Genomic DNA, 19,805 nt, shown 5'->3' on the forward strand with positions numbered 1-19,805 from the left:
ATTGGTCAACATTATTATGCTGGGCAGTATCTTTCTACTGTGTTTATCAGGAATGTTGTGAATGTGCATTGCAGGAATTTAGAAAAAGTGTGAATCCAAGGAGTGGAGAGCGTGCACAACCTAACTTTCAATTCCTTAATTCTCTGTGATGATTGCTTAATGATTCTGCTTGGGGTGCAAACCCACTGGTGAGTTGCATCCATGAAATGGCACTGCAAACTAGAACAAAAACGAGACCTTGGCCGTGAAGCCAGCGGTGTGGGCTGCACTCCCAGATACCAATATATGTGGTATATGCTGACAGTATTATATTCAAATGCTGTGTAGTTCGAGTAGTAGTATTAAAAAAGAGATAAAGATAGTATTTTTTCTTTCAACTGATTTTTTATATATTTAGAATCCAATATTTGCAGATGCATCAGAGGTATGGCCTATGCATTTCGGATTTACACGTCCTTCGTCAGGGCCATAAATTGGTATTTACTCATATACTAACTTGATGTTGGTCTGCATATAGCATTATCAAATAACAAAAGTACTAGAGCGATGCCAATTCAATTACATAGAGTTTGAGAAAGGTTGCATATTTGTACCCACCTATAGTACAAATAGGTTTAACACCCAGGTGGAACTGTATAAATTGGTTCACAAACTTAAACTTAAAACATTTTTTGCCGAACTACCGCCAACCACAGCAAGCGCCAAAGAACCTGCTGAATACATTGAATTCAAACAAAAAGGTAAGTTTTGTGCACCTATCAACATCCCCTCAATCGATATATTTCAGAAAAGGGATTTGAATGATTTGAAGAAAATACAATTTCATTCACCCAAGAGACATAACCTCAGTAGAGGAGAACTTTCACAGATAAAGAGCTTATTTTCAGATGACACCATTACAAATGAATGTCTTGGGATGATGTGTGCGCGTCAAAGGGGGGATAGCTTAGGGGCAATGCAGGCAACACAGGTTTGAATCCCGATCCCGCACTTAGAAACCAATCTATGGCATTAAGCACATTATAAAAGAACAATTATAATTATCATTAATTATAATTAATTATAAAGGCACCCAAACCCTCTCTGAAAAAGGTTCTCTGTTACCAGGACCAATTAGAGGGATTCAATCATGTCAAAAGTAAATGAGCTTACAAACAACGCCCAAAGAACAGAACCCACTAACAACTTCATGTTTCATCCACCCCCATTCACCACATGCTCACCAAACTTGTCAACACAAGCTGCTACACAAAACCTGCAACTCACACCTAAACAGTTAGAACTCTCCACCTCTCAAATCACGTTGCAAACCAGTCCACTGGCCAAAAAAGAACAAGAGGTAGCCTAGCTGTAAACAAAATCTCTACCTGTAAACAAAATGCCTACCTGTAAAGAACATGCCTCTGGTTTACAAATCACAATCCACCTAGAAAGCACACCCACTGCATGTACTCCTGGTTGTGCACATACCAGCAGTTAAGTGCAACACCTTGAATTTTCCCTGTACTCCCCTAACAAGCAGCAGTGCGTGGCACAAATCCCAATAACACAACATATCGTATGGATCACAGTGGGTGGTGTCCTGTGAGAGGCGAAGAGGTATTATAAGGTTAGAGGAGCAAACCTCTTTAAAAATGTGCCATTAAATCTGGTGGGTAATAGAATCATAGGCTGGAACTAAAAGATTGAACAAAGCACAATACCCGGATGGGGAATTCAATGTCAAGTTGAGAGGAATTGACCAGCTATGCATTGTAGGTGGACGTTGAGGAGTTATATTGGCATTATGAAGCACGTAGTTCAGGGTGATAGTGTGGACTCTGAGTCAAGTACTTTTCGAAATGTTATATCTTCCTGCCTTGAAGTCACAGAAAATTATGGAATTTATAGTAAACTGGTGAGATATCACAACAGGGGGATATGGCATTTTCACTCCTCCATATGTCCTCGTAGAGCTGAGGGAAGCCGAGAAAGCCTAGTAGCCCAGTTGCAACAAGACACATCTTCCTCTCAAGCCCACCCTTATCATCAACTTGGGGATAGCACAGGGGGTGGAAAAGGGATATGGGGGACATGCACATCATAACATTTTACATGGCCACCTTTTCAGTTATGGGGAGTATTCCAATGCCCGGGTGTCTGAGTGACATCAAAGAAAACTCAAGCCCTGCTCTCGTTGTTCAGATGTCAATCGGAACCCCTCTATGCAATATATGACCATAGTTGAAAGCTAACTGTTGAAAATTCTATATGTAACTTATACTAGCACATGGATTAATTACCAAAATTAGAACCGGCATACGATAGTGATTTTCCAGTAATAGAGATGTTCCATAAAAACGCAGAAAGAAAATAACCTCAAAACTGTATCTTAAAACAGATGATACTTGCAGCAAACAATGCCTTGTTTCACAAAGAACTACATTTAGATGTTACTTCAAGTTTAACTGAACACTGAAACTCTTTTAATTTTTGCATGGAAGTTGGAAGTGGACTCTCCGCCTGGAACAAAGCTTGGGTGTGTTGTGCAGAACTGGAATCCTTGTGCGCATACATTCACTATTGACAATGAGGCAGGACAGAACATAATGACCATCAATGGGCCGGGCATCTTACACTTCGGCGAGGCTACGTTTAAGGTATGTTTCCAAACAAGGCTTTGTTTCGAACTTCCAATCACTAATATTCTGTCCGTTTCCAATACGTTGTTCAAGTGTTTGACATTGATCTCTGCGAAAGAGTCAAGGAAGAGACATAGGACCTGATTTGCAAAGTGTTTTTCCGTGGGATTGCGCCATTTTGGAATGTCAAGTCGTGGCTTAGCCATGTGAAGGTAAAACATGCCTGGGCTCCCCAACCTGTTTTCCATGCGCTAAATGTTTTTGACAATAATTTGCTGACAATATTGTTCTCCCTCTGTATAGGGCATTTTGACTCACATTTTGTGTTACAGCTTCATTCACCATTTGGAGTTAGATTATTTTTTAATAATACCATAAAGGGACAAATAGAGACAAAGTTTGTTTTTGTACCACATCATTACATTGAAATCTTCCCATTAGAATACTTCATTGAAATGAATACATACGAATCATAAATTCCCTTAAAAAGAACTGAGGCATTGTAATCTACAAATGACTACTTTGATTTGCTATTTATTTATTTATTAATATTTATAAAGTGTGCAACAGCCCGGAGGCATCGACGCGCTATCATTTTCATGTTAAAAGATTTTTGATAACTTACTAATTATAGTGTATTTAACAGAGCTTTTAAAATAGATTTTAAACCCTTTCATGCCTGTTACGAAGAAATCTTCAGCCACACTTCTTTTTAATGGTTGCTTAGCTTCTTGTGATTATTAGGTCTCAGCAGACACATTTTAGGTCCCTTCCTCAAATGTTTGTGTGACTCGCTAGGGACCCCCCTAGTCCCCTCCCGATTTCTTATACTGCTTATAAAACTGACAGACACCTTTAGTAAGGTCATGTAAAACTGTTAATTTAAAAATAAGTGTGTAAAATAAAAGTAACCTCAGACAAATATTGCCTCCAACACAAAAAAAAATATTTTATGAAAGAACATTACAAACACATTTTTAAATCATAATTAAAAATGTAAAATATAAAAAGAACTCGGGGTTAACTGTTTTAAGAAAGGAAAAACATGTGAAAGCATTTTCTAAACACCACTATGAGGATAGTGTAGAATGGAAGCCAAAGGTCCACAGGAGGATTCGCCCAGTAAAAGAATGTCAAAGTTTATTTTGAAAGAATACCCTTTCACAGTTAATGTTAATGCTAAAGATCATTTGTACCATGCACTATCACCACCGGAGTGGTCCCCTGGAGCTCTGGCAGCTCTGAAAGATAAGAGTGTGGGGGAGGTGGGTTATTAGTGTATAGCGGGAACAGGTATAGCAAGAGTTGTGATGTCCTGTTGACAGCTTCAGTTCGGTTTGCACCATTCACTGAGCTTACGTGCGATTTATGGCTCGATAGATTTCCATGTGTTGGTGTGTAGGGCTATGTGTGGTTTGTTTTGGCATTGCGGTGTGGTGCAGTGCATGTGGATTGCTATGCAGAGCGGTGGTTGTGTTTGTTTTGCGTTTGAGAAGTGTATGCAGAACTTGAGGTTTTAGGGTTGGGTTAGTAGGGCTTTTCTTACCTTGTTGCTTTGGGCTTCTGTGCTCATCGTTTCTGTCCGTGGTGTGTGTTGGGCATTTTGTAGCAGCTTGTTCGCCGGGTATTACGCATGGTGGTGGCTTTCCATTGTAATTGTCTAGTGGATTGTGGGCATGAGGTTGTGTGGGCCTCCCCCCACACCGGGCTGGTGATGGCTCAGGTTGGCAGTTTTGATTGTCCCCCTCGGTTTCTTGTGCGGGATCTACACCCCTGCAAAGACCGGTGGGCACTAGGCCTCCTAGGATGCCCGTTTATTGGTTAATGCTCCCCCGTCTGCAGCTATGGTTCCTGTCTCTGAGCAATGACTGGAGTGGGGTATTGTGGGGAGTGGTTCTTTTTTTAGCTCTCTCCCTCACTAGTTCCGTCTATGTATGCTTGCTGAAGTGTTCGAGTAAAGTCTTTGTTATTCCTAGTTGTTCCCTTCTGATTCTGAGTTGAAGAGCCGAGTTTTAAGTAGTTTTCTGAATTTTAGGTGATCCTTTGTATTGCGTACGTTTTTTGGGAGGTATTTCCAAGTTTTAGCTGCAAGGTGGGAGAATGAGGACACCCCCTAAAGTTTTCTTTTTTTTTTATGGTTTCCGTTTTAGGCAAATGTTTTTGCTTGATCTGAATGGTCTCGCCAGTAGGTAAATGATTATTTATTTTTATAGGAATTCTGCTCCTTGGCCGTGGATTGCTCTGCGCGTAATGTACATTGTTTTGTATCTTGTTCGTTGTTTTATGGGTAGACAATGTAGCTTTTTTGTGCTGGGTGATGTGGGCCCTTCGTGGTAGTCTGAGCAGGGGTCTGGCTGCTGCATTTTGGATACGTTGCAGTTTCTTTAGTAGGGGTTCCGGCATTCCAATGTATAGGCTGTTAGTATAGTCTATTCGGGACATGATCAGGGAGATGATGGTTAGTGTTTTATGGGTGAAGGAGAGGAAAGGTAGGATCCTTTTTACTGCGTGCAGGAGGAAGAAGCATTTCTTGATTACTGCGTTTACTTGCGGTTCTAGTGTTAGATCGTTGTCCATCAGGACTCCGAGTTTTTTTACTGTTGTCAAAGGCGTTGGTGCAGTTCCTAGTTCTGTGGGCCATGGGATGTAGAGGATGTTTGCCTGGATTTTTGGGTATAACTATTATTTCTGTTTTGCTTGGGTTAAGTTTGAGTGATAGACAATTCACATATTAACACAAAAAGGATGAAATTAGGGGGGACATGTAATGCAACAATTTCAGTAGACAGACCAGATAGTTTAGGGTCCAACTCACAGTTGTAGCCTTAATTCAATTGAAGTGTTAATTCCAGAAACAGATTCTGTCTGCGTTCATTACCCTATCCCTGTGGTTTTCATTGATTGCTAGTGGAAGTGTGAAAAAGACTTGTGTATTGTAGTTCCTGTGGCATTTTTTACACAACAGCCTACAAGCAGTAACGCCGGGTACCATGTGCAGCATTAGAGTGAGTACCCATGGGTTCCACATCCTTTTGCAATTGTGGGAATTCCAACCTCTCTGTAGGTTTCCCTGCCCGGACTTGCAGAAAGAGATGGTGTGGACTTTACATTCTGTGCCCATGTCTGACCCGGAAATATATCCAAATCTGCATGTAATACAACTAAGCATTGGCAATACCAACAGTTTGGGCTTTTGCGTAGGCAAGGGAAAGGCATTTGCCAGGCACTGCCATAATGGTATTAACTGGCCATCGTTGGTAGCTGCTGCAAAATGCCTAGCCAAGCCAAAACCGTTGGCTTTCACAATGCTTGTTTTTTTTTACAGGACTGCAGTGAAAGATGTGCATAGCGCTTATAAATCGAGTGGCTGAAGCCAAATCTGGTTAGGACATTGGTTCTGATGATCAATAGATTATTTTGAAATACATGTGCTGTTTAACCAGAAAAAAAGGTGATCCGACATCAATTTATTTTTTAATTGAATATATCATTAAAAGTGCTGTCAGTCGCCCAATGATGGGGGTCATCTGACAGTTTGCAAAATAACATTAAAATAAAAAAAAGATTTTAAAACTGAAGCAAAACAGTGTAAATACAATTAGCACCCAAGACAGGGGAGTCAGCTAATCCGGTTACTTGGAACGTGGGCTGAATTTTACTGATACAATCCTGCATTCCAAGCAACCTAATGGTTGCTTCCCCACCCCACCAATTTCCCCTCAAGCTCCCCTTCCCTCGGGTACTGTTCCAGCCATTCCCCAGCCCCCTACAGCACTCACCTTATTGTTTTTGGCGGTGTCACCCGTCCAGCCTCCGGGGCTGCCATGGAAATGGAGGAGGGGCTCTTCATGGAATCCTGTTTTCCAGCTCTGTGGTGGCCATCTTGCTTAAGTATTTTGTATGAATGAGCAGGACGCTGCGAGGAGTCCTGTTCATGCATACAAAAAACATTGATGTCAGCCCCCCGGGTTTTTGGATTGGAAACCTGGGATGCTAATAGCAATATCACCGGATCCGGCGCGCTGGATTAGGTGGTAACAGCGCCTGGGCCCATCGTAAAGGCCCTTGCTGTGCTCAGATCTATAACTTGGGCCCGGCCTGTTACCACACAAAGGGGCCAGCTGGATCAGGTGTTATTGCTAAATTAACAAATTGTAACAAGGACTAGTTGTTACCTGTTTAGGAGACTCGATTTACGATGAGAACTGAGTAAATGAGTGAGGGTGTTCCCCTTTTCAGGAGGAGCATTAAAGATGGCTGGCTAATGCAAAGTTAGATATAAGACCTTTATATAAAGTGTGTTGTGTAGAGGGAAAGGGGAGCAGACACTGAGGATTTCAGGTTGTACCTTTCTGATATTAGCCGATCACTTGATGACTGCGTAGCCCTGCAACACATAGGGCCGTATTCAGAGTTTGGAGGTAGCCATGCCGTTCTTACTGAAATTACCAGGCCATGCCGACTTTAGCGGGCCCGGTAATTCCCATTCTTGGGACCCGGACCCGGTACATCCCCATTCCCATTTGAGCCCCCATAGGGCTCAATGGGAATGGGGAGGATGCTAACAACGAGCCCGTTAATGACGGGTCCGCTGTTAGCATCCTGGTTTGCTCGCGGGTGGCGGTATGCTCGTCTGGTCTGGACCAGACATGCACTCCGCCACCCGCGAGGAAACCCGTAATGTGGAGGCCCGGAATGTACGGTGCCAGTACCTTACCGGCACCGTTCGTTCCGCGGCCGTCAGCCTCATAATGAGGCCCATAACCACTAACTTTGGCTTGATCCCAGGTCAGGTGCTACGATTTTTGTGGCCATGTAGGAGTGACATTTTGCACACATACTGTACACACATTTTCTTTCTGGTAGGGGCATCCTGGAGTTCTTCCTTAGTGTGGAGCAACACACAACTACCTTTTTTTTGCTTTCACTAGAATCGCCTTGACAACAGTGCAGAAACAGATTGTTGAGATTTGTTGTCGACATAAATTGATATGACTATGTATAGTTGTGGAAAAAATGTAAAAGTTTCCAATCAAGATTACTCTTAAATAATAAAAATCAAATCTTGACTATGGGCCTCGTTATAGGTGAGCCGGTTCTGAAATAAAGGTGCTGCTAACAAGTTACCGGAACCTTTTCCACACTGGCTCACTTCGAGTCTGCCGGTAGGGGCACTGAACAACCGGCAGGTCTTCAGGCCCCTACCAGCAGGTTTTCCACTGAAGCACTGGCCCGTTACTTACGGTGCTGGTGCTTCAGGGTTCCCATGCACCTGGATTCCCATACGAATGGGAACTTACCATATAACCTCCGCCTGTGATATCCCAGTATCACCGGGATGTCAGGTGGCGGTAACAGTAATACAGGGTTGCCGTAAACCCACCGGTAGCACTGGCGGGTTACCGGCAACCTCTTATATGCAACCTGGGATTTTATGTTTAGACTATATTAAAGAAAACCACAGAATGTGTCCCTTGGTCAGCAAGAACTCATTATGTATTGAGAGCGGATAGTCACCCTGCCTCCCATCTTAATTAGTACTCAGAACCTACCAGATGTTTCTCTATCTCAGGGTTAAGCGTGCAACGATTTACATTCTGTTCCACATTAATCTGACAAGAAACAATTCCTATTCCCCAGTGATCTCACATACACTTTTGAACAACAGCCCTGAGTAACCATAGCTTTTATACTGAATTACAAACACACTGTGGGTATTCACAAAGGAAATAAGTGAATCAATGTTTATAATTAGGATGTTATCTATATGATTGATGACTATAAACCAACTTTATCATGATCTTTCTGTAATTTCATGCAATCGTTCTTTCTTCTTATAGGTGAAATCCTTGGACACCCATAGTGAACTCGGTAGTATACAAAGGCTAAAATCGGTCACCCCTGAGGCACGGTTAGAGGTACAGTTTCCTGTGGACCTGGTTCTTAATAGAAAGCATTTGCTGGTCGGAGCCTGCTTCCTAATAGTAAGTTGATTCTCCTTCAAAGGCTAATGTCTATTAATAATCGATTGCCTAAAGCTATGATAGCTGTGCACTTTGGGATAACTGAAATATCTAATTGATGTCACTAGGGTATATCAGTGCATAACTATAATCCTGATATCAAAAAACAAAGGGGGGTAGAGGAAGATGGAGGTCAGATTAGTTTGAGGGCTTGGGAAAGGGGAATAGACATAGAGGTACACTTAGTGCTTTAATCGATTTAACACCAAACTACTATCAGCAGGATCTTAATTGACATACAAATTATTATCTTAAAAACATGAAATCCATCCTATTAGACATCAACAGTGTTGTCAGGAGGCACTGTTCCATCATTTGCTTTTAACCAAGAAGCTTAAATGTCACTCTGATGCGCTGGACTCAGCCATTTTCAACAGTCCATTACGTTAATGCGACCAGCACATTTCCTTGCTCGAGACAAAAACACAGAGACACAGATAATCAGATGGTAGAAATCGAGTGGAACTTGACATCAACTCTGGACAGAGACAAGATAAAATCAACAATAAGGTCTTTCTGCCTCACGGATTGATAGTACATATTTGCATATAGCGGCCTAGCAGGGAAGGATGGGCAGAGGTTAGTCAGTAGGGACAGAGACAGAGATGAGGGAGGGAGAAGAGGTGGTGGAGGGAAGCCTGAGAACAAGCAGAGTGTCATCTCCATAGTACTGAAAGTTGGAGCAGAGAGCGGCGATGCGGTGGGGGAGGGGTGGCAGGTCTTGGTTGAACAGCCAGGGAGAGAGGTTAGATCCCTGGAAAAAAAGAGTGAAGCTTTAGTCCAGTCTTAACCTCTCCACAGTTGTGCTGGCATTGGTGTTCTCCAGCATTGGATCTTTCATGGATTCACATGCTTAGAATATTCCCCGTCGACAGACTGGGAACCGTCGGTACGCTTATAAAGCCGTTTCCCATAGGAAAACGTTCGACACTTTTGTGTCCTATCTACATCGTGTTTGGGGCCGTGCACGCATGCCCCACTAGGACGTAGCAGTATAAATGCCCCGCCCCCGCGTCTCCCTTCAGATTTCAACCGTCTCCAAAGTAGTGGGAGCACCTCGTGTAGTCTACTATTTTGTCTAGGTTGTGCTGTTGGAGTTTTCTCCTGATGTCAGGAAAATTGCTGTTCCGCCCGTGCGCTACGTGCAGGTTGAAGAAGGTGTACGAGGGGGACGGACATATGGATTGCATATATTGTCTACACCCTCATCATTTGGCAGACAAGTGCGACATATGTAAGGGCTTCTCCCAGAAGACTCTTAAAGATCGAAGTCGAAGGCTTGTGGCATGGTTAAACGATGGAGCGGGGGCATGCCCGCCTTCGGAGGTGGGCTCCATGCGCAACGTGGACTCAGTGTCGAAATCTTCAGGGGCCCCGCGCTGCTCGACATCGTCGGAACCCCCGGTGAAGAAAATACGACTGGCGGAGAAGGAATAATCGAGAAGCCATTCTAAGGAGTCTTCGTCGAGGAAAGCCTCGTCATCCTCATCTTCAACGAAGAAAGACAGAAAAGAAAAATCTAAACCCTCCTCGGGCGATCACCATAGATCGGCTTCGAGTCAAGATGCAGAGAAGCGCAGGTCGAGTTCGGAAAAGGCGGGAATGCCTCAGGGGCCTGCGCAACCACCACCGTCGTCGACGGCATGGCAGTCGTCGACCACTTCTCTGCCGCTGACACATTTGGTCTCAACCGTTCTTGGACCGCAGACGATAACGACAACGACGACGACGGGGCCAGCAGTTGCTTCGTCGACAGAGATCCCGCAAGAGGCCTGGCGACCGGAGGTATACGACCCAGGTTTGCCAGAGACACTACTACAGCAAGAGGCCTTGTCAGTGTCCTCGGGAGACGAGGATGTGAGAGTAGCGTGCCCTGCTGACCTCGGGCTACGAGGGATTTCCAGGCCTCTCTCCGGTAGCATTCCGGGGTCTACCCCTCTGCTCAATCCGTTGTCACTCTTGTCGCTGGAAGTCTTATCCACCTTGCAAACGTTGCTGAAGACACTGGGCGACAGATTACCTCAAGCAACTCCGGCTAGGTCGACCGTCGACGACCCGGGACCGTCTCGTCGCCCGCCTCCGTCAACGGCATTACCAGCGGGTGGAGACTCGGCTCCCCGCCGCGAGGAACGAGAGCTGATGGATTCGGACTCGGACAGTAGAGCCCTATCGGATGTCTCGCTTTCTCCCTCCAGGGATCCAACCTGGGAGTCCGAAGCAGAATTAGAAGCCCCGAGAAGCCGTCTCCCCCGGACGACATTGGGTCATTTCACACCATGATGGCCAAAGCTTGTACGGAATTCCAGCTGGCCCAGGAAGAGGAGAAAAAGGACTGTTTTCTTTTCGACCACATGGGAAAGAGGAGAAGGTCGGTGTTTTCAATACCCATCCTGGATCATGTGTGGCAGGAGGGGTTACAGACCATGCGCCACCCTTTCTCTGAACCGGCGATAAAAGGTCGTCTGGAGAAAAAATGTAAGGCTCCAGAGGCTACCCCCAAGTGTCTCTCCTCCCAACCAACTCCTGACTCAGTGGTGTCGGCAGCTGCGGCGAGAAAGGCGAAGACCCGGCACAAGTGCACGACCCCCCCGGAAAGTGATGCCAGAAGACAGGATGCTTTCGGCAAAAAAGTGCTGTCGGTAGGTGCTACCACGGTGAAAGCAGCCAATTCTCTGGCCATAGTAGCCAGATACGACAGGGAGATGTGGCACCAACTGGCCCCTATGCTGGAGCATCTTCCGGAAGAACATCGTAAGGCAGCGATGTTGCATCTCAGGGAAGGTAAAGAGGCCTCCAATCATGCCATAAACATCGCGGTGGACCTCGCGGAGTCGGGGTTTAAGCAGGTGAATAACGGTGTGGTTCTCCGAAGGCAGGCATGGCTGAAATGCACCAACTTCCGACCAGAGGTGCAATACAAGGTGCTGGATATGCCTTTTGAGGGTGACCTTCTGTTTGGCGAGAAGGTGGACGAGGCCCTGAAGGGCATGAAAGAGGACTCGGACACGGCGCGTTCCTTGGGGGCCCTTCAAAGTGGTCGAAGTTTCCGGTCTTTTCGTCCCTTCAGGGGAGCATCGGGAAATTCCAGATTCTCGGCATCGAGAGACAGATCCTTCAGTAGGCCAGCATACCCCTCCCAGGGATACAGATGGGCTTCTCAAGCGGCAAAACGACACCGGGACTACCAGGCCCCCAAGAAGAGAACAGGTTACTCGTCGTCAACGAGAGATAAGTAAACCAAGAACCAGCAATGACGGGCATTGGAACGTTCTGGGAGGCAGGGTATCGTGCTACATCAACGAATGGGAGCAAATAACAACGGATCAATGGGTGTTGGACACTGTAAGATACAGACATTCCCTGCAATTCAAAGGCTCAACCCCATCTGAGCGTGTTGCAGCAGGAAGTAGCACTTATGCTACAAAAAGGTGCTATAGAATTGGTTCCGTCATCACAGAGGGGACAAGGGGTTTATTCCCGATACTTTGTGGTGAAAAAACCAAACGGAAAGTGGCGTCCCATTCTAGACCTGCGCGATCTAAACAAAACATTGAAAAGCCTAAAATTCAAGATGCTCACGCTCCAAGAAGTGATCCGGTCAGTTCAAGAAGGGGACTTTCTGGCGTCTCTGGACCTGCAGGACGCGTACTTCCACATACCGGTGTGTCGACGACACAAAAAGTTCCTAAGGTTTGTGGTAGGGCGGACTCACTACCAGTTCACAGTACTCCCTTTTGGGCTGAAATCCTCTCCCAGAACGTTCACGAAATGTTTGGCCCCGGTGGCAGCCTGGCTGAGAAAGCAAGGACATCATGTATACCCGTATCTCGACGACTGGTTGGTGAGGGGGTCCTCCCCTATCTCGACTCACACAAGTTTGCAGGCTACCATGCACCTCTTACAACGGCTGGGGTTTGCAGTAAACTTTGAGAAATCCTCGTTAACGCCGTCGAGAAGCTTGATGTTCCTGGGCGCACAGTTCAAGACCCAGACAGGGTTAGTGAAGGCATCCCTCGACAGAACTCAAACTCAATCGATTGGCAGGTCAGCTGAAAATCAATTCCAGACTGTCAGTGAGAAAATATATGTCAATTCTGGGCGCTACGGTGTCCTGCATTCCTCTGGTGGGCAACTGCCGCCTGTTCATGAGACCGGTGCAAGAGTTTCTGGCAGACTGGTGGACGCAGGCCCAAGGACTCTGGTCGGACAAGCTGACCGTCGACGACGACAAGCTCCTACTAGCTCTTCAGTGGTGGCAGAGCTTCCAGAATCTATCCAGAGGAGTTCCCCTACAGGAGCCGGAGTTTCGGCTAACCATAGTGACGGACGCGTCCCTGACAGGCTGAGGAGCGCACATGGGCACTCTACAAACGCAAGGTCGTTGGTCTCAGAAGGAATCTCTCCTGCACATCAACGTTCTGGAACTGAGACCAGTGCGCTGGTGTCAGAATCTGGAGAATGACTTGAAGTCACCGTAAGGGTATTGTCCAAATGCTTCACTTTCCCACCCGAGGCACCACTCTCCTCACCTGAGTCTTCAGGGTCTGAGGCTCCGACGCCGTGTCTGTGGGCAAGGTAATCCTTTTTACTCTTCGTTGTGAATGCTCTGATACGGAATGAAGCCGTGGTGTAACTCTGTATAGGTTACCACCTTGGCTCCGTTCCCGTATGCAGGCGGGTAAGGGGAAAAAGCCCAAAGGCGGAAAAAACCCCTGAGTTGTAGTCGTGGATTGCGATGAGAGATGTAGTTGTCGCTGTAGCGGTAGTGGAATTCGATTGCCTCGGGATCCTTTAGGTAAACAAATCGAAGATCCTTCCGGAGAGGAAATGACAAGGAAGGAAAGAACACTGGCATGTAGCCGGTAAGGGTCAAAACGCAGCAGCAGAGGGAAACTAGCGGAGAAGAGGAGCCGCCAGGGAGGCGGGAAGGAAGGAGAAAAGAAGGGAGAGAAGTCCCCAGAAGGGGGAACAAGAGCGAGCGAGAGAAAAGCACTGGAAGCGTCTCACCGTGAAAACGAAAGGAGACGGTTGCAACGCAAGGAATCATGGGAAGCAGGAAGTAAATAGGCGAGACGAAGAACAGAGGAAAAAACACTAGACCGTAAACAGAGAAACGTGAAAAAAACGTGGTGGCAGTGTTAATGGCGGCGAAGCCGTAACAACGGCATCCATCGCCAACCAAGAGGGTTCATGACAGCTGGGCCCTGAAGTCGTTCCTGCCGCACATCAGGGGGTCCATAGTGAGAATATTGACAGACAACACGACGGCGATGTTTTACTTGAGGAAACAAGGGGCACGCGATCCAGAACCCTTTCCACTGAGGCTCAGAAGGTGTGGCATTGGGCTCTGAAACACAATATATCCATCGTAGCTCATCATCTTCCGGGTGTACGGAACGAGCAAGCGGACTCACTCAGCAGAAATATGGACCAAATTCACGAATGGGAGATAGACAGCGTTCAGTTGTCGAAAGTCTTCGAAAAATGGGGACAGCCTCCGCTAGATCTCTTCGCTACGAGGAGGAACAAGAAGTGCGAAAATTATGCCAGCAGGTGGCCACAGGAAGGCTCTCTGGGGGAAGCGTTCTCCTTTCCTTGGACGGACAAGTTCCTCTATGCCTTCCCTCCGTTCCCTCTAATTCGGAGAACTCTGCAGTGGATACGCAGGTACAGGTGCAGGGTCATCCTAGTGGCACCGTGTTGGCCGAGGCAGCCGTGGTTTTCCGACCTGCTTCACCTGTCAGAGAATCAACCAATAACGTTCCCGAGGGTTCCCAATCTTCTGTCCCGGGACGAGGGAACAGTGTGGCATCACAATCCGGACAGTCTCAATCTCACAGTTTGGCTCCTGACTTTTCGGAATTTGGTGCCTTGAACATTTCATCGGACTTTCGGAGGATCCTGCAAGCAGCGCGAGCCCCTTCCACCAACAAGTCGTACAAGTGTAAATGGAAAAGGATCTGTACGTGGTGTCAAGGACAGACGGGAGTGCAACCTCTAAGGGTCACTCCGGAAAAGCTTCTGCCGTATCTGCTACACCTAGCAAAGAGCGGTTTATCCTTTTCATCAATAAAGGGACACCTGGCGGCCATCTCTAGGTTCACGAGGAGAAGGAAGTTGTCTCCCTTGTTTAGTGACAGGTTGGTGAAACACTTCATGAGGGGTTTGTTCAGGACGTTCCCTCCAGTTAAACGTTTTCCACCAATGTGGAGCCTTAATATGGTGTTAGCAGGGTTAATGAAACCACCCTTTGAACCAATGGCCACATCGTCGATGAAGTTCTTGTCATGGAAAGTGGCTTTTCTAATAGCTATAACATCAGCTAGGCGGATCTCGGAGTTACAAGCGTTGGTCATAGACCCTCCGTACCTAAGGTTTTTTAAGGACAAAGTGGTTCTATCAACGAATCCTCGTTTCATTCCAAAAATTCTTACGGCTTATCATAAGCACTAATCCATTGTCCTGCCCACCTTTTTCGCAAACCCCTCATCGGCTGCGGAGAAAGTCCTACATACCTTGGACGTCAAGAGAGCTCTAAAATTTTACATCCATCGAACTCAGCAACTTAGATCTACACAACAACTCTTCGTTGCACATGGTCCTTCGACAAAAGGAAAAGCAATTTCAAAGCAGGGACTAGCCCGATGGGTCTCGTCGACGATTGCCTTCTGTCATGCAAAAGCAGGAAAACTGCTACAAAGGCGTCCGAGAGCTCATTCCACAAGGGCAACTTCATCGTCGACGGCGTTGTGGGCAGGAATCCCACTGACAGACATTTGCCAGGCGGCGGCATGGTCAGTGCCCCACACATTTACCCGCCACTACTGCCTCGAACGGCAGCATGCGGACGAAATACAAATGGGAAGAGCAGTCTTACGCCATCTGTTTCAATAAGGTAAGCCCTTTTCAAGAAGGGTCTGGGCTTATTTTGACATATGTATATATATATGAAGGTATATAAGGATGTATTTATATATATATATATATATATATATATATATATATATTGTTATATATGTGTAATACATATTGATCTGTGCAGGTACTTTTGCGCATTTTCATTCAAATCCTATGTAGGCGTGCTTCACTATGCATAGGCCTGGGAGGGAGCAGGATTGCATTCACACCTCCTCTGTTTTCAGGATCACTGCTATGTATTCTATTCTAAGCATGTGAATCCATGAAAGATCCAGTGCTGGAGAAGGGAATAGTTTCTTACCTGTAACTCCATTTCTCCAGCATTGGTATCTTTCATGGATTCACATGCGCCCACCGGCCTCCCCTGAACGCAATCGTCTTGTATATCTAGGTTTCACCCCATTCTGCTTTGGAGGGGTCGAAATCTGACGGGAGCCGCGTGGGCGGGGCATTTATACCGCTACGTCCTAGTGGGGCATGCGTGTGCGGCCCCGAAAAATGACATAGATAGGACACAAAAGTGTTGAACGTTTTCCTATGGGAAACAGCTTTATAAGCGTACCGAGGGTTCCGAGTCTGTCAACAGGGAATATTCTAAGCATGTGAATCCATGAAAGATACCAATGCTGGAGAAATGGAGTTAGAGGTAAGAAACTATTCCCATCCGGGAGTGGGGGCATTTCACTGGAGGAAAATAGGTGGAAAGTAGGGGAGCAAGTGGAAGGAGGATTAGAAGTTTGGTAGAGAGTATACAGAGAGGTGCAGTTAGCAGGGGGGAGAGCAGGACCCTGGATAGATATTTAGAGAATATGTAGGAATTTAAAAGAGATAAAGGTTTTGCATGGAGGGTCATCAAGTGTGGTGAGGGTGTATAAAGGTGGCAGGGTCAAGGTACATTTTAGAGTCTTTGTAGAAAAGTAGGGTTATTTGTTAAGGGGAGAGAAAGAGTAAAGATGAGACCATGGATTAGGATAGATCAATAATGTTAGATGATATTGTTATAATGATAGAACGTATGTGTAGCAGGCAAAGTTAAGGGCAGTAGTGTGGTCAAGAGTAGGGTCTATATGGGAAGTGAGAAGAGCGGGGTAGTGGCATTTACATCAGCGGTTTCTGTATACCTGGTTTATAACTGGTAGAAGCCTCTTGAGGATGCAAAATATCTGTCACATATTTTAAGGAGATGCCAGCCTCAATAGATTCAGGTATGATGCCAGGGAAACGGATCTCCAAAATTCAGACACAGAGCTGGAGGTACATCCGCCACATTTCCACCGAAGAAACAGCAAAATCGAAAGAATTACTACCAGCAGCAATTCTGCTGATATCCCCATTGAGTCCTATTGACTCCAATTAACGGGCAATAACACTGCAAGCCACCACAGTAATTCTTCCAGACCAAGTGGCAGTAACAGTAATTCCGTTTGGTGGTATCTTAGTGGATTTAACGCCAAACTTGTAATGAGGCCTTAAGTGTCTTGGGCTGCAACACCTCAGGCACAATAATTACAAGCGATTAAAAGTCTTTTTCCGTTGGGGCGTGGCCAGTAACCTTTGGATTTGCTGGTGATTGCTGATCAAAAGGTCACAAAAGGGATGTGCAGTGAAATCTGTATCTACATTTCCAAGAGGGGGAAAATGGCACCTCCTCTTTCTCCTCTTGCTCCTTGGCATGTAGGTGGCAGCCACCTAGCAGCAAAGTGGCAGTTATGCACAGGGACTAACATTTAGTTTCATAGTCAACTGCCATATATTTTAAATTGAAACTCTCTGTAGTGTTGCGCGTGGTGACAGTAATAGTGATGATGATAGGACTGGTAGTAGAGGTCGTCATTGTCTATTGTAGAGGTTATGCTGCTCCCACTGCTGCTGGTGATTCAAAGCTAACAGGGTGAACAGGTTCTAGCTAAGAAAAGGGAATAGTTTTGGGGCTACAGTGAATTTGTAAGAGAGATGGTTAAAAACAAAATACAATAAGAGGAAAAAACACAGGAAAGAAGCAACTCCCTTGAAAGGAGACAGAACAGACAAAAGTGGCATACCCTGTTATGCAGTTCAGTTGTGTGGGTAAAGTGTTGGAGGGCAGTGGCTCAAATGCAACTAGTGATTTACTGCATGGGATCCAATCCTCAAGTCACTTCTCAATGAGGGTACTCTGGATGTTAAAAAATGAAATCCTGTAAATAGTTTAAAAAGAAGCATAGGTTCTGAAGTGAAGTGACATAGAGAAGTAAAGAAAAGAAAGAGAATTGCAACCATTCGAATGATGTTATATTACAAATATTACATATATCACTGTGCATTATCATAAGATAATGGGGGTTGCTGATTCAGAGCCCTAATGCCCAAGGAGATGGCTTCTAAGGATTGTGAAGATAAAATATCTCATTGTATTGCAGAATGGTTATTTTTCTTATTGGAACGTGTCCTGTGGGAGTTTCCGACTCCCAATGCTGTCCTCAGTGTAATAGGAGCAAACATAAACTGATTATCTATTCCTAATGCACTTGATTTAGTGGTGTAATGTGAACTCATTTGCATTGGTCATTCAGTGTATCATTTCCTGAATTCCTTATGATGCCAGGTTGTCCTACCTTCATCTTCACCTACACAAAAGCAAGTGGGGAATTAAATGATGAAACTAATTTATAGAACTATGGCATCACTAAAATTGTTCACACCTTTGCAGTGCAAACATTTAAAAAGTAAGAATATAATTGATAGTGCGTAAGAATGCGGCACATTGCTCTTTTCTATAATTAAATATTACTATCACAATGCCCAATTGAACATCCACAGACTTGTTTTTATCATGAGATTTTCACATCATCTAAGAACTAACTTGCAGAAGAAGTATGGAAAAATATAGAAGGGGTGAGGTCCACAATTACACATTTTTATTATAACTGTTTTTTTTCTTCATTCTAGAGTACCATGTTTTATGAGCACAGAAAAAAAACCTACGTTGAATATGTAGGAAATGGAGGAACTTTTAATGGAGGCTTCGTTGGAGGATTTGATGGAGTAGGAGGAGGAGGAGGAGATGGAGGATGCAGTGTGGGATATAATGGAGAATGTGTTGGAGGAGGCGCTGGAGGGTGTGATGGAGGAGGCAATTATGCCATCTAGACAAGAAACAACAAAGGACTGGCATTACTCTGTTGGTGGTTAATCAGAACAGACTTTAAAGTGCCAACATTTAGAACCTTTCTTTCAAAAAATATAATTTTCTTCAAGATCCACTAGTGCTAAGAAATGCTTTTTAGGATTAATTGGCCGATTCACGAAGCAGTTAACAGCAGTAAATCTGAGTTACTCCTCGAAAGAGATTATTTGATTCACAAAGAAGCGACCAGTGGAATATCTGGCTTACTATTGACTTATACTTTACTTTGCAGGAGTAAGTCAGAGTTTCTGCTGATAATGTCTTTGTGAATAGAACAATAATTCTCTAGGAATTAGTCAAAAGTAAGTCAAACTTACAACGAATACCTTCCTTGTGAATTAGACCCCATGACATCAATGGATTCTTGACATAACAGACAAATCTGATATTTTGCAACAATCAGAGTCCTTCGTGTAAATTGAGCTTTCACTGAGAAAACAATTGAAAGAGCAAATTTGTAAGTTAATCAAAGAACAACTCCTCATAAGATATTTTGGAGAAAAATCTGTCTATGAATGCTCTGAACCCATTCAAGGTTAAAAATGAATCTCTGTTATGATCTCTGAAATAAATATTGGCATGTCACATCTAAGAATTCAAAATTGGGTATACCTTATGTTGCATGAAATTGACCATAAAACAAGTCTTCATAAATAAATTACATAATCTGCAATGTTAAATAAACATCCTTGCCTTACTTCAGCATCTTGTAAAAGTTTTTCTTATCCACGAGGTTCACTGATTTTTCAGAGATTTTGCAATTCTTATTTTTGCAGACGTAACAATACTGAATTTCCTTTTATATATATATATATATCACTTAATGCTGGATTCCCCCTGTTCTAAATGCTTTAATAATTTGTGTTATTATTACCTAATTTAATGATCCTCAATGTATCAATCCTCAATGCGTGTAGGGCTGATTCGGCACAAGATCAGAGGCACGTGCTTACCTGAGCTACCATCACGGCTATCTTTCCTAGACTATTACAGCATTCGGACCATGTTAAAATTCAAGTTGAAGTCTCACTTTAACTGGCTACATCAAAGAACTGTGAACTATGGTTGGGCTATATC

At 44.8% G+C, this 19,805-nt stretch overlaps 1 protein-coding gene across 1 annotated transcript in view; it reads left to right on the forward strand.

Moving 5' to 3' along the window:
* The window catches only part of LOC138521049 (phospholipid scramblase 1-like), a 331,721-nt gene extending 312,291 nt beyond the window's left edge, over positions 1–19,430 (forward strand). Inside the window, exons 5-7 of the mRNA XM_069633566.1 lie at positions 2,484–2,639; positions 8,462–8,605; positions 18,491–19,430. Coding sequence (XP_069489667.1) covers positions 2,484–2,639; positions 8,462–8,605; positions 18,491–18,691 — 501 coding nt within the window. The 3' untranslated portion in view covers positions 18,692–19,430. The remainder of the gene's footprint in view (positions 1–2,483; positions 2,640–8,461; positions 8,606–18,490) is intronic.
* The last annotated feature ends 375 nt before the right edge of the window (positions 19,431–19,805 follow it).

This window comes from Ambystoma mexicanum, chromosome 13, assembly GCF_040938575.1.
Source record: "Ambystoma mexicanum isolate Mex_15411 chromosome 13, UKY_AmexF1_1, whole genome shotgun sequence".
NCBI lineage: Eukaryota > Metazoa > Chordata > Amphibia > Caudata > Ambystomatidae > Ambystoma > Ambystoma mexicanum.